Source organism: Bos indicus, chromosome 2, assembly GCF_029378745.1.
Source record: "Bos indicus isolate NIAB-ARS_2022 breed Sahiwal x Tharparkar chromosome 2, NIAB-ARS_B.indTharparkar_mat_pri_1.0, whole genome shotgun sequence".
Lineage (NCBI taxonomy): Eukaryota > Metazoa > Chordata > Mammalia > Artiodactyla > Bovidae > Bos > Bos indicus.
In genome coordinates this window covers 97,492,454-97,508,340 of record NC_091761.1, presented here as the reverse complement: position 1 = coordinate 97,508,340, position 15,887 = coordinate 97,492,454, and the positions used below count along the sequence as shown (strand labels likewise).

General features: G+C 34.2%; 1 protein-coding gene across 43 annotated transcripts in view; it reads right to left on the bottom strand.

Annotated features, from left to right (window-relative positions):
• Positions 1-15,887, bottom strand: part of MAP2 (microtubule associated protein 2) — a 297,668-nt gene that overhangs the window by 16,651 nt on the left and 265,130 nt on the right. For 17 of the 43 annotated variants that reach the window (XM_070771192.1, XM_070771199.1, XM_070771173.1 and 14 more), the window contains 4 exons: positions 15,223-15,284; positions 11,182-11,352; positions 10,126-10,270; positions 4,560-4,900 (listed from right to left, as the gene is read on the bottom strand). In XM_070771192.1, coding sequence (XP_070627293.1) covers positions 4,560-4,900; positions 10,126-10,270; positions 11,182-11,352; positions 15,223-15,284 — 719 coding nt within the window. The remainder of the gene's footprint in view (positions 1-4,559; positions 4,901-10,125; positions 10,271-11,181; positions 11,353-15,222; positions 15,285-15,887) is intronic. The other 26 variants (XM_070771215.1, XM_070771246.1, XM_070771265.1 and 23 more) reach the window with 3 other exon arrangements.

Genomic DNA, 15,887 nt, shown 5'->3' with positions numbered 1-15,887 from the left:
TTCAAGGTAGCACGTGAAAGGCCAAAAAAGTCACAGGATATTGCCTACAATTTTATATAAAAAATATAAAAAAGATTCTACTCTACATTTCATTCAATTCATTTTCTTCTTACTCTCTCTCTTTGCTTCTATTTCAAAAACACTGCTTTTTCACTCACCTTCAGCTTGCCCTTTGTGGCACAAATATTTATGGAGTCTGTTAAGAGTATATAAAGGAATTTTTTTTACTTTTATTTTTAATTGGAAGATAATTACTTTATTACTTTACAATATTGTGATGGTTTCTGCAATGCATCAACATCAATCAGCCATAGATACACATATGTCTCCTCTCTCTTAAACCTCCTGCTAAGCTGTCTCCCTTCTAGGTTGTTACAGAGAGCTGGATTTGGGTTCCCTGTGTCATACAGCAAATCTCTACTGCCTATTCACTTTACTTATGGTAATGTATCTGTTTCGATGGATCTGACCAATAGACAGAAAAAGTACCATTCATTCAGCTATTGTTTATTTTTTTTATGCCACACATTTAGAGAAACTGGTTATTTTCCTATCTTTGTTTAAATCAAGCAGCCGAGTCCTTAAAACACTAACACTATTTTAAAATTTAGATTTAGATGATTGTAGATTAAGGAGCTAAGTACAGTGAGACAGCTTCAAATTAATACACTTAATAAGATAGCTTTACCTATGCCTTGAGTTAAATTAACCAAGCTTACTATCTATAGTGAATTCAAGATTGCATTATGTTCTTACCAGTAGACTGAATTTATATTTTAGCTGAAAAGATGAACTTTATTGCTTTTTGCAAAGCTCCTCATAGCTTCACCTAGCTTATCCAGTCCATTAGGCATTGACCTGCCGCACTGAACTGAGCTCTGAGTTGAGCCTCTTTGCCAAAAGAAAACTGGACTTTAACAGAAGAGATAACAGCCATAAGCACATAACTTATACATATGGAAGAGCAATAAACATTGAAATTGGGACAAATAATAAAAGCTTCCCAACGTGGAAGGTTGTTGTTGAATCCCTAAGACACATATATCTTCCATTAGAGATTTCTTCTCTTTATATTTAGTGACTGTACAAACTTTAATACAAAAATAATAATGCTTTAAAAATTTAATTTTTACATACAATCAAACCACACCAAATTTTTTGACAATAGAGTATGTGGAGATGCTCTGAATTATATGAATGAAGGTTGTATCTACCTATTTACTCCCATCTCACTAATAAGAGCTGTGCGACTATTTTTCTCAATAATTATAGATGCCATATGTCTGTTACAAAACTGGGCTCCTACAGAAGATATCGCTATTGTCCTATTCTCTTCAATGATTCTGGGCTGGTCACTGTCCACTCAAATATCCTAGTATATATAATTTACTACTGGAGACACCATACAACTGGCTTTGATTTCCCCAGTTTATGGATTCTTAACCAGATATTAATAACAAGGGTCTTTGGCATATTATTACTATCTTGATAATTTCTAAGAAACTTTTACATAAAAATTTTTCTTAGTTGTTTTATAAAGTTGAACCTTTAAAATCCAGCGAAAATCCCCAGTTTAACATGTAAAGAAAAAGAAACTCTCCTCACCCTCTGTATGTGAGAAGACCATACACTAGGAGACCATACACAAGGAGGCTTTTAGGACCATAGTGTTAAATGTTGAGTAAAATATGTTTCCTACAAAGACAGTTCAACTGTACTGCATCCAAATTTTCTAATTCATTTTCCTCTCCAGTTTAAATACATTGATGCCATCTGTCACAAAATAGTAGGCAAATATACTCCTATCATCTATGTCTTATCTTGGTGAGGAAACACTTCCCATTTCTCCAACAAAAGTCACTTTATAATTCCACTATTGTATAATTTTTCCAAGTCATCTGAAGTTGCAATAGGATAATTTTGCATTTGTTTAATACTGGCCTCATGGAGAAGGCCATGGCACCCCACTCCACTACTCTTGCCTGGAAAATCCCATGGACGGAGGAGCCTGGAAGGCTGCAGTCCATGAGGTCACTGAGGGTGGGACACGACTAAGCGACTTCACTCTCACTTTTCACTTTCATGCATTGGAGAAGGAAATGGCAACCCAATCTAGTTTCTTGCCCGGAGAATCCCAGGGACGGGGGAGCCTGGTGGGCTGCCGTCTATGGGGTTGCACAGAGTCAGACATGACTGAAGCAACTTAGCAGCATGGAACTAAAGATTTTCTTCAATTGACATGGTGATTTTGTGGCTAATTTTATTCTTTCTTTAATTTTCTGTGTTATATGTATTTCAGTTCAGTTCAGTTGCTCAGTCGTGTCTGACTCTTTGCGACCCCATGAATCGCAACACGCCAGGCCTCCCTGTCCATCACCAACTCCCGGAGTTCACCCAAACTCATGTCCATCAGTCAGTGATGCCATCCAGCCATCTCATCCTCTGTCGTCCCCTTCTCCTCCTGCCCCCACTCCCTCCCAGCATATGTATTTACTAGTCCTTAATTACCATAATCTCTAGGGCAGCACTAGTTCACCTCAGAAGAATGTCTTTACATCAACTTTATGAATTAACAAATATAGGAGAAAATTAAAATTAGACACAGAAATATTCACAGCAAGATATAAAGAAGTAGAAAGAGAAAATAAATTTAAGTCTTCAAATTTGGGGGTTGGTTAACTTAATGATTCTAGCAAAGCTGAGGCCAAAACCACTTTTTGTCTTTCTACCTTTGAAAGTCCTTTGAACAAAATCTTTATTGTCGAATTATATCAATAAGCATTTACTTTTTATTCAATTTTCCTTTTAGTTTCAAAAAAATATCTTTGAGATAATTAACTCCCTTGTGATTCTAAGAAGAAATAGATTCTTTTAAGTATCAATATTTTCCAGAAGATAGGCAAATAAACCTCACATTTAATTAAGGAAAATATTAGAACACTAGGATATTCACAAAAAGAGAACTGATTTTAAATACACATTATAACTACTCTATTTTAGGAGGTAGCTCAAAAGAACAAAAATGATAAACTTGCAAATTGGTATAAATTTATTTTATTCAACTTACTCTTTTCAATTATTTATGTATAAATATAAAATAATATCATATTTGGATGTGCAAAACTATGATAAAGGCAAGAGTATGAGATTTGGGGAATTATAGGCTTAAATGTGATATAATTTGTTTTGTTTTGTTTTTTGCTTAAAAAGGTTTCTTATAGCTCATATTTTAATTATATCCTTCTATAAAAAAAGCATTTTTATGTGACTATATTATTATAGAATGTTACAGTTGTTCTAAAAATGGAATTCTGAGTCCTTCCTCCCTTCTTTGGTTGATTTTTTCTTAACTCTGGACTTTCTTGAACAGAATCATAATGAGAAAGCAGAGAAGTCTGTTGCTAAAGGAAAAAGCAACATTAAATTTTTGTTTTAATGCTGAGTGGGAGTCTTTGACAGCTTCATGTTTTGGCAAGACATTTCTTCTAAACCTGATGAAAATGTATTTTCTTTGGCGTAAGAGGGGGATACCAGAAATCAGTGGCAGAAAATACAAGAGACAAGTAAAAGAGAGGGAAAAAAAAATTTTTTTTAAGTTTTTTTTTGATATATTGAACAAGGGCATTATACTTTGTTAATGTATAAAGGAAATTACTGCTTTCCTCTTCTTTTACTCAAGGATGGGTGTTTCATCCCTTCATTTAGAATAAAAGTCAGACTATGGGCATATCAATATCACAAGGGAAACATTAGGTGATATTTGTTTTATCTCCTTCCAGGCTAACTGCTTTGTCCAAACATACAGTGTGAAAGCAATGTTTAGGTTAAGGTAGAACTCAAGCTCTCTGGTTGGAAAAAATATATATAAATGTTTGCTCTGAAGCTGAAGTTAAGAGTCAATAGGTAGAGTTTTACCAACAACTCTATTTAACACAATTATTCTGAAACAGAATTTCTTATACCCATGTAGAGTCATCTATTAATTATCAATGTGAAAATCTGCCCTTTGCAATGTTTAGGCAATAGCAGGCTGAGAAACAACTTGGGGAACCATGCTCTGATTTGGAATGAACACGGGAAAATGGTAGAAAATATCATAGGAAATCCTCGAGGAGAAGGAAGGTGATAAAAGTAGTATCACTAAAAGATGGTCAAATGAGCTCAAAGCCAGTATCATGCCAGAAATTCATACCAGATAATACTCAAATTTATACCAGAAATGAAACTTATATCTCCTAAGTTAAAATCCACAAGTCAACAGAGAAACATTCAAACAGGATCTCTTAGGTAATCAACTAAAAGATTCTCCTCTACAGTTAAATCAATTTTTATCTAATAATAACCAGTAGGAATGGACACGGCATATTATTTACAATATATTTTATAAGGTAGCTTTCTCAGATAAGATCCAAACTATTAATAATAAATCACAACCAGTAATGCTATAAAACCTCCATCTCTCTTTTAACAACTGTAAGCCTGTCATGTGAGGACGGCAACACAGCAAGTAACAGGGATTTTACTTTGGCAGCAAATACGTGTGTTCATATGATTCTTACCTGGCCCCCTTTAGGCTGGTATTTGATGTTGTCTGTGGATCCAATTTTGGATTTGACATTCTTCAGGTCTGGCAGTGGTTGGTTGATAAGCCGAAGCTGTTTGGGAGTAGCAGGAGATTTCGGAGGCGTGCGTATAATGGCGACTTTCTTCTCACTGGGAACCAAGATGGCCGACTTGGGGGTTCCTGGTGTGTGAGGGGTCCTGGGGTAGCTGGGGGTTCCAGGAGTGCCCGGGGTGCGTGAAGAATAGCTTGGTGGGGTGCCAGGAGTGATGGCGGTTGATCCAGGGGTAGTGGGTGTGGAAGTGCCACTTTTTCCTGCTCTGCGAATTGGCTCTGACCCTATATTAAAACCGAACCCAAACCACAGTGTCAGAAAGTTCTCCCCCGAGACATCCCTTTTCCCATCCATTGTTAGAACTTATAATTCATCAAATTTCTAAAGGGTTTAGGATATTTACGAATTACAACAATGCTTGAAAAGGTAAGAATCTCGTTATTTTTAGGTTCACAAATTGATGACATTCTTTTGAACACGCATTGCTATCAATGTGAAGATAATACTTGGGTTTTCCTGATTTATTCTGAATTTTCATTATGATATGTCAAAAATATTTTCTACTTGCATGATCATTAAAGCATATGGATCTGCTTTTAGCTGGAAAAAGAGTCTACACTTAATATTCTTTGTGGACTCATATAAACTGAAGATTCTTTGAATGATGTGTGGATTATTTATTCCTTTGTGCAGAAAGTTTATTCCAAGATCCAGGTGGATATACAACACAAAACAGTGTATTTAGATCCCATGATTTTGGCCTGTGTAGAAAACTATTTAGCTTAAAAAAATCTAGCTCTCTCTTTTGAAAAGTGGGATGTTACAATTTATTCACAGTCAATCTTGTACCTGATTGTGTTTTATCCCATACTTTCAGTATTTGCAGTTTGGAGTCAAATCAATAATCCCTCATTGTCTATTATGCAAGATGCTGTAAGATGCATTTGTTTGCCTCAACTTGATGTTACCCTCATTTTATCATTTAACTCTTTCCCCCATTTTCCTATGCTATGTTTCTCTTTCATATTATCTTTTAAAATGTGTGCTTAAATGCCATTTCAAATGCTTTTTTAAAAGAATAATGATTTAAAAAAGAGGACACACCTTAGGAGAGTCTCATTAAAATAGGAGATTCTCACCTTTTCAAAGAACTTTTGTGAATACTAAACATTTGATAACCAAACATGCACATACACAATTGATGCAGCTCTTGTTATTTCTTACTCAGTAATAAGGACATTAAGGCTCATTCACCCAGATGACATTAAATTCTAAGACAGATATGATACTCAGCTTCTTAATATATGTTGAACTTTCCTCTTAAATTGAAAAGTCTTTTCTCTTCAAATAATGCATTGATTCCAATAATAGAAGACTGATTTACATTGTTTATATTATACAAATTCTCTCACTTTTAAAAATATTTTATAGAAAGGGCATAGTTTTTAGTTTTTACTGCTAAGAATGTAACTCTGTGGGGCTTTCCTGGTGACTCAGTGGTAAAGAATCTGACTGCCAAAGCAGGAGATGCAGGTTGGATTCCTAGGTCAAGAAGATCCCCTAGAGAAGGAAACGGCAACCCACTTCAGGATTCTTGCCTGGGGAATCCCATGGACAGAGGAGCCTGGAGGGCTCAGTACATGGGTTTGCAAAGAATCGGACAGGACTTAGTGACTAAATGACAGCAATGTAACTTTGTATAATCAATGAATCTTCTAGAAATTTTGAGGAGGATAAAGATATAACTCATCAACTTTAAAATCAGTCAAGTAGAAGGAATCTTAGAGTCACCTGATATAATTCATCATCAATGTAGAAAGTTCTTCCTGAGAAGGGGGACAATTATAAATAATCTTTGCTTAAATATTTACAAGGAGTGAGCTCAAGTCTGCAGACAAAATAAATCTACCCAGGCTCAATCTCCTGGAGAAACAGAACAATTCTATTTCGTCTCTCAGTGAACAGTTTTCACATATCAAAGGAAAGTTGCCCTGTGTCCTTTTGGTCTTTTAGTAGAAGGGAAAGACATAGGTAGATGCTTCAATGGAAATTATGACATGGGATTTGAGAAGAGTAAAGTGATAAATTAGTGATTTTTATTGCTTTCCACAAATATAACATTTCAAGACCAGGGTAATACAACCACATTCAACTTGACTTTTTGTAGATTCCTGGCTACAAAGTTTGTTTATGGGCCAAGGTTTTGATCTTGGTTTGAGCCAGTAAGTATGTTCTGAAAAATCTCTTCAGAAAACTTATTTCTCCCTCAAATGTATTCTCCATCATTTCATCTTTCTTGAATATCTCAGGTCTTCTGGGGAGGGGGATCATATCTTTATTCTTTGTCCCTCTACCTAGCACTGGTGTCTTTTGTTGGGCCTGAACACAGCAGAAGCTCAACATATTTTCTTTTTTAATGTTACAAATTTGATTCAAAATTTCTCTGTGTATGGAGGTACTTGTTACTGTAATGGAGGCTGAGTTGAAGCAATATTCCAGATACGTATAACAATATTAACTAAAAGAAATATTTAAGAATTATTTTGTGACTCAATGGACATGAATCTGAGCAAACTCAGAGCTAGTGAAGGACACAATAGACTGATGTGCTATATACAGTGCACGAGGTTGCAAAGAGTTAGTGACCTAGCGACTCAATAGCAACAAGAGTAAATGGCTTTATGTTTTGAATATGTAAAGGAGGAAGGTTCTGTGTTATATCTGGAAAATGAGAAAAAATCAGTCACAAGTATTAAGAAGCTCTTAATATTGCTGTTCAATAGATATCAATCAATTTTTATTGTAATAAATTATATTCTAGTCATCAAAAATGAAAAATTTGAGTGTTTCCTATGTGTTTTGAAATAGAAAATATTAAATCTAAGTTACTAAAATGATTCAAAAATATTTATGAGTTACTCTATTACAGTTTGTTCTTATCTTGTCAAGTCTACAATGACAATGTCTTTCCCTCCCTTTCGGCTAAATAAACTTCTTGCATAGCATTCTTTCAAATCTTTTCAATAGCAGTACAAAATGCTAGAACATTCCCTTGTGCAGTTAAGGAATAGTAGTGTTAGTTGCTCAGTTGTGTCCGACTCTTTGTGATTCCACAGACTGTAGCCTGCCAGGCTCCTCTGTCCATGGGATTCTCTAGGCAAGAATACTGGAGTGGACTGCCATTCCCTTCTCCAAAGGATCTTCCCAACCCAGGGCTTGAACCTTGGTCTCCTTCAGGCAGATTCTTTACCTTAAGGAGATGAGATGGGAAGAAGCAAATTGCTTCTTCTGGTAATTGTCCCTATGTCTTTTAGCTATTGCTATGTAGGGATAAAATATTATCAGAGTATCAGTTATGTTCATTACCAAATAATACAATGCCATATGCTTATGAATGTAAGTAAAGTTAAAAAGTCAAAATAGAGTTGGCTCAGGACATAAAAAGCAATTTGTATAGAGGTGGACACGACTAAAGCAACTTAGCATGCCATTTTAAAAGCAGAGCACAGTAGCTTAAAGTTGGGATTTGTGTGAGAAAGTGCCATTTTGCTTCCATAGCAACAAACACAAGTGCAGTTCAAGGTGCGCCTTTGGGGAACACTTGGTGCCTTTGTGTTGGCTCAGCATCCCTGGGGTTATTGTTGATGCCCAATTCTAACTCCAAATATTTGGAGTTAAATTCTCCTCTCTGAAGATAACTCACTCTTAAAGGTTTTCTTTGCTAGTTCATTTGAATACTTTATATGCGTTAAGGTGAAAAGAGTTTTAGTGATTTCAAAGTATTCCTAGCATGTATTTCAAAGGATATTAATGCTTCATGAATCTAAATGTTTCGGGACACAACTGCTCTCATTATAATAAATACTTTCATTATAGGCAAAAAAAAAAACACACAAAACAGTTTAAGTCATACAAAATAGCCACATTTGGATTGCCCACATTGTGGGGCAATTACTATTAAAGACTTAAAAAATAAGTGGTGAAATCAACTGTAATGTGATAGTAGTAGCAATTTCCACCACTTTCATATGGATTTTAAATGACAGATATGCTATTCTCCAAATGTTTCTACCATTTTGTAATAGTTTCTAAATGACAGGGATACTATTTTCTGAGTGACTCTACAGAACAATTCCCTAGTACTAAATAAATATAGAGAAGACATTAAGAGGACAGGTTGTGAATTTATCAGTAGGCTGAAAACCAAATTCAACCACTTACTAGCTGTGTAGTACTGGACAAGTCTTTAAAAGGTCAGTTTGCTCATCAGTAGATTTAATAAGGTTGTTAATACCTGACCATCAGCACTTTAATTGAATTGACTGAGAAATGTATCTTAAGATTTCAGCATCTATAAATGATTAATAAATAGAGAAGGCAATGGCACCCCACTCCAGTACTCTTGCCTGGAAAATCCCATGGACGGAGGAGCCTGGAAGGCTGCAGTCCATGGGGTCGCTGAGGGTCGGATACCACTGAGCAACTTCACTTTCACTTTTCACTTTCATGCATTGAAGGAAATGGCAACCCACTCCAGTGTTCTTGCCTGGAGAATACCAGGGACGGGGGAGCCTAGTGGGCTGCCATCTATGGGGTCGCACAGAGTCGGACACGACTGAAGTGACTTAGCAGCAGCAGCTATTTTTGTGGTAATAGAAACGCATTTATGAAAATAATTTGAATTACTAGATAGTCTTGGTAGTAACACAGTATGTAAGTGAGTAATGATTGGAGCATTTTTATATTCTTTACATAAACTGTGATAATTGCTGAGCATTACATCATGAAATCAAAAGAAATTGAAGCTATCACACAGAATATGCTATGTTTACAGCTTCATTGGAATGCAAAGACAAAGTCAAAGTGAAGTCGCTCAGTTGTGTCTGACTCTTTGCAACCCCATATACTGTAGCCCACCAGGCTCCTCCGTCCATGGGATTTTCCAGGCAAGAATACTGGAGTGGGTTGCCATTTTCTTCTCCAGGGGATCTTCCCAACCCAGGGATTGAACCCAGGTCTCCTGCAATACAAGCAGACACTTTAACCTCTGAGCCACCAGGAAAGCCCCTATTCTTACGAAATTGAGCAGGATTCTTGATTTTGATTGTTGATTTTTCAGTTAGTTTTTATGACTTGGTATTCTAATAAAGGTTAAGCTTTCATATTAAAAAAAATCCCTGACTATTGCTTTTCTATGCTGATTAGTCCTTTTGAATTATCTTTTTCACTTTAAACTTGAAAGAAGAGAAAAACAATCCTGAAAATTACTTCACTTCAATCCTATTTAACCAATAACAAAGTAGTATATATTCATTTTCTCCATCAATTGTTTTGACTCAAATAAGTGTTTTGGACACACTGATAGTCTGAATTTCTGATTCTTAGGGCAAATATAATCCGATGTAAATACAGGCTGTATTTGAAAATGTAAAATATAAGTACATTATAAGCTACTCCACTTAAGGTTTAAAAACTGAATGAAAAGGAAGCCAAACCAAAATAAACCTACGAGTGGTCCGCCGCGCAGAAGAGAGAGAACTGTTGAGAGAGAAGGAGTTCTCATCTCTGTCTCCTGAGACACCTCGGCGAGGAGGAAGGATGGAGGAAGGTCTCGGCAGAGAAGAGCGCTTCTCTGGGCTCTTGGTAACTCCATCCTGATTGGAGAAAACAGAACAACGTTGGGTTCCCGTGAATCTTCATATACAAAGAGGTTATATCGCTCTGGCTAATTATCCTCCTGGGCCAATAGAGGAATTTCTTTTAATCCATACTACTGACTTGTACATACTTAATAAGTATTTCTGCTTTACAACTTAGAAAGAGTTCAGAATACAAAAATATATTATTTTGGAGTGAATGCTAAAAATTAACTGTGAAATTCAAATTCTAAGTGATAACATGAGTAAAACTGTGCTGAAGTAGTCTCCAGGTAATTAATAATTTTACTGACAAGTCTTCATCAGCATGATACTGTATCACTAAGAAAGGACTGGCAGAAGGGCACTGCATGTACAGTATTTAACTATGATCACTCCTGTATATAGTGCACTTATGTGACAAGAACATTAAGCACTTTACATTCATTGATTATTTAATTTTTACCCCAAAATATTATATGCATTTTAGAGCTGAGGAAACAGGTTTCAACAGTTTACGTAATTTAATTTTTGTAAGAATCACTGAATTGGGATGTAGCAGATTTAGTATTAAATCCTGATATGTCTGATGCTGAGCCCAAACTATTATATTTTATGTAATTTGGTATCCTTAGATTATATGTGTCATATGTAATATCAAATACATTTTGTTTGTATTTGAAATTTTATTAAATATAAAATAATAATTATGTACTGTATATCTTACAAAAACACAACTTCCATTTTTTAATGATTAAGCTGTTTATAACTATTGAAACATTTAATTGGTATCAGTTTTTTAATAGGGTATATTGTTTATATGTCAAACACTTTAGGATTGAAACTCTTGGCTTTCAGACATTTACTGAATTGCATCCTTCTCCCAAATTATATTCCTTTCTGCACCTGTGGTTGGCTTGCTGCCTTACCTTGTTCCCTGATTCTGAGTATGGTAAGCGGTCTGTGGAGCCCGCTGAGGTGGGCTGTATGAATAAACTGTCAGAAAATGTAGCCCTTTTAGTCGCGCTAGGGCAGGCTGAGCTGCATCTTGGGGACTTTGTGCTACCCTGTAAGGCAGGAATCTTTGACAAGGTAGAATTCTAGCCATGGAAGAAAACAAACAAAAGCACAAAATAAACCAAACTATGAAGTAGAAGGAAAATTAAAAAAACATATAAACATATAAAAAATTAAATGTCTACTTTTAATAAGAACACATGATAAATGGTTATAATCAATGACAGACATGTATATTATGTGAGAACAAGAGATTTTCAATGAATACCTCTTTTTAACTGGAACTAAGAATATTCAGAAAATGAGAATATAGATTAAAATATTATTTATAAATTCTATGTATAAGGTCTCTGGTTAAGCCATAGAACTTATAATGATACCATATTTGGAAAATATCTTGAGACTCTACTAGAATTATTCCTTTAATAAACACAGCACTTAAACGGTATATATAATCAATTGATTGCATTTCAAGAACTGTAGAACAAAGTATATTTCAATAACTGTCGAACAAGTATATTTAAGGCCTAATAATGGAAAATATATTTTTAAGCTGAGAAAATGTATTTTTAGATGTCTACACTGATTCCATCAGAAAACTGCAGATTTTAAATACAATGAGTTCATTTTATGAGTTAAATGCACACCAGGGACCAAGTTGTACCACAGAATTAGAAACATTTTTATGTTAATAAATCACACATTTTCTATGATGTGTTATAAATTCTAAAAATTAAAGTCAGCACTGGCTAGACTGCCCATGAAAATCACACTTTCACAGGTGTTGATAATCCCTGGGGAGACTGTTGTCAAGTACAAGTGTAAGTGCTTTGGATGTATGTATATACACAGCTTTTGGAGAAAGCTATGATAGCATGCTACATGTCCTGGGGGGAGACTGTTAAAATACAGACCAGTATGACAAAGCCAAGGAGGTTTTAATCTTCAAATAATTAATATTATTTAGCTGTTACAATAAAAGCAATAAAACTAACGTTTCTAATCTCAAGTTTTAACCTTTGTAACCACTTTGACATAGGCATAAGTATTCACAGATTGCACAAATCATTTCTCGTTTTACAGACCCAGCACCTTAAGTGGGAAGTGTAACTGGGTCAGCATAAGTCATTCTTTTTTGATTGACATTATCCACAAATAAGCAAGTTTCAAAAGTGTGGTATAGGAAAGAAAAGTGAAGTAACTGGATTGCCTTAAATGATGAAAGACATCTACTAATCTCATGCTAGATACAAAACCAAAATAAAATGAACAAACAAACAAAAAAATCTCAAATGAAATGAAAGATTATATTGATAGATCAGGTTCACAATAAAGATCAGTTGAAAAATCGGAGAGAACTGTTCTGATAGATACAGTGAATATCAGAGGTAAATAAGAGTTAATCTTGGGATTTTAGGAAACTATAGGAAGAGGATGAAGTTATAAGGAAAAGGAGAATAAATCAGAAAAAGTTAGAAAGAATGGTGGTCTAATCGCTCTTCGTCAGTAGATTGAGATAGGCATTTACGAGGAAAAAAGTTAGGTTTTGTTTGGTTTCTGTACAAGTGTGGGCACTGAATGCTAATTCTTGTTGAAACACATTTATGAAAATAATTTGAATTACTAGACAGTCTTGGAAGCAACACAGCACAGTAAGTGGGTAATGACTGGAGCCATTTTTATATTCTTTGCATAAACTGTTATAATTGTTGACCATTACATTATGAAATCAAAAGAAACCGAAGCTATTGCACAGAATGTGCTACGTTTACAGCCTCACTGGAATGCAAATTCTTACCAAATTGAGTAGGATCCTTGATTTTGATGGTTGATTTTCTAGTTAGATGTTAAGACCAGTAATTCTAACAAAGGTTAAGCTTTCATATTAAAAAAAAAAAAATCACTGACTGTTGCTTTTCTATGCTAATTAGTTCTTTTGAATTTTCATTTTTACTTTAAACTTGAAAGAGAAAAAAATATATTCTGAAAATGACTTTAATTCAATTCTATTTAATGGATAACAAGGTAGGAAGTATTCATTTCTTCCATTAGTTGTTTTGACTCAAATAACTGTTTTGTACCTACTGATAGTCTGAATTTCTAATTCTTAAACACAATCTGTTTTTAATACATGTTTTATTTGAAAATGTAAAATATAAGTACTAAGGGGTTTAAAAAACTGAATGAAAAGGAAGCCAAACCAAAATAAAACCAAGGGACTTGAAAATTTCTTAAAGGTTTTGCAAACAGGGTATACTTAAAAATGATTTTTATAGTCAGGAGAAAACTCAGACTTACTTTCTATATCCGCTCCTAAAGAGTTCTACTTTTTAAATAATAATAATAATCACCACTGCTATTTATTGAAATAAATATTATGTTCTAAGAACTACAGAGTGCTTATTATATAGGAATATTTACTCTTCCCCTTATTTTTGGTAAATTAAGACACAGGCAGGAAAAGATTATATATAGTTAATAAATGTTCAAAACTTAGATCTGGTTTGTTTCATAGCCCTGCTCTTAACCACCACAATACACTAGTCTCCATTAGAAATAGAAGGTAAAGAGATGTAAATCCTGAAATAACAGCGTGGTCAAAGAAAATTACCACTGCAATAAATGGATTGCCTTATTTTCAGTAATATGTCTGAAAACATTTATACAATAATCAGATATACAAATAATTTTTTAACCAACATAAAGCTCCTTGGCTTCAAGATGATATAAAAGGTTCTGCTATAAATGAAATTAATTCCTGTTTTTCATAATAAACAAAAAGTAGAAGTTTAAAATTTTATTAGATTTTAGAAAGCCAAACAAAGAATTGTGATTTACATGTTATATATTATGGCTAAGACCCAGAACACTGTGATATCACTCAAATTATTTGTCATAATTTTAAAATTCACTAGATTGCTTTTTTCCTTTCAGTAAGAAAGAAAGAAACACTTTGTATTGTCTTTGGTCTTTTGAAAGTTTAAAAAACATGATTAATAATATAAAAAATAAACTTGCAAAATAAGAAACACAAAAGATTTATAAATATGAAAGAAGCTAAATATCTTTAATACACCAAATTAAAACAACAAAATATTTCATCTCTATCACTTGTTAAATAAAGAAAAAGCAATATCTAGTAATACTGAATACAAGCATGTTCATATACAGCTGGAGTACAAACAAGTCTACAACCTTTCTACAAGACAATTGTGCAGACTTCACTATTAGAAAACTACCAAGGAAATGTATATGGACACATTCAGCCAAAAAAGATTTCCATGGTAACACCACTAAAATACAGAAAACTGTTTGAATACCAATAGGAAACTGATAAAGCATATCACTGTAAAAGTATAAAATGCATTATATAGTCATTAAAATGATGTATAAGAATGTTTAATGACATAGAAAACTTTTAGTGAATAATTAAAAAACTGATACACATCTTCCATGTTTGTTATTAAACCTATAAATGTGTAGAAAAATTAATATCTTGCATCAAAATGGTAACTGCAGTTATATTTAGATAAGGAGATAATAATATATTTTTACTTATCTATATTGTTTAAAATTCTCACATATAATAACAACAATGAAAAAGTGCTGTAAAATATAGTGTGGTGTTGATTACAATGGTTTATCTTGATTCTATGAAAAGCAAATAAATTGAGTTCTTCCATTTTTCTCCATATCATTGTGGTGTTTCATATGTTTCTTCTTACTATAACAACAGAGGCAGCCTTCATCCCAGCTCTACCCTCACTAGCTACCATCACATTCCAGAAGATACCAGGACATGCTCGAATGCCATTGAGAATCATGCTGGGTGAGTGAATGATTTAAGAGAGTAGATGTCGAAAATCTAAATTTTATCTAAAATTATTAAAACGCTGCCACTAATACCAAAGGGAACTTCAAATAAAAAATAAGGAAAGAGGTATTTTACTCACAGAGACTTTGTCCTTTGCCTGTTTAAATACACTGGGAGCCTGAGCTGATTCAGCACCTGCTGCTGTTGAAAGAGGAGACACAAACAACCCCAAACTTAGTGGCTAAAGATCACATAAATGCACTTTTCATACCTTTTGGATATTCAGTTCTGTCAACAGACTAACGTAAAGTGGATTTTGTTTACACTGAGACTCAAATTCAGTAATTAAAGAAATCTGAATAATAACAATATTACAGCATGTGGCTCCCATTACACAGTGTGCTAATTACTATAACCCAGTGTTTACCAAAGCACAGATAAGCACACCAAGTAATTTTCGGTTACCAGTGTACCCTTAAATTACTATAGATCCTTTAGAATGGAAATTGCAGGACAGTTATCCGAATGCTACAGAATTTAAGGAAAAGGGGAGTGTTTGGTTCTAGGGTGGGCATCACATAAGAATACTCACAGAGATTCCCAAACCTTCTTTATGTAGCCACTGGCATATTTCTGCATTTTATATTTTAAACTGTTACAGTCTGCCAACCCCTTTTCCTCTACACCCCTGGAATTTCATAATAGTAAGACACATTTGTTTGACATGAAATGTGCCACATGAGAAGGGAAGGGAAGAAAAATAGCTTGTCAAGAAGAGAAAACAGGAGAAGAATTTCAAGTTCA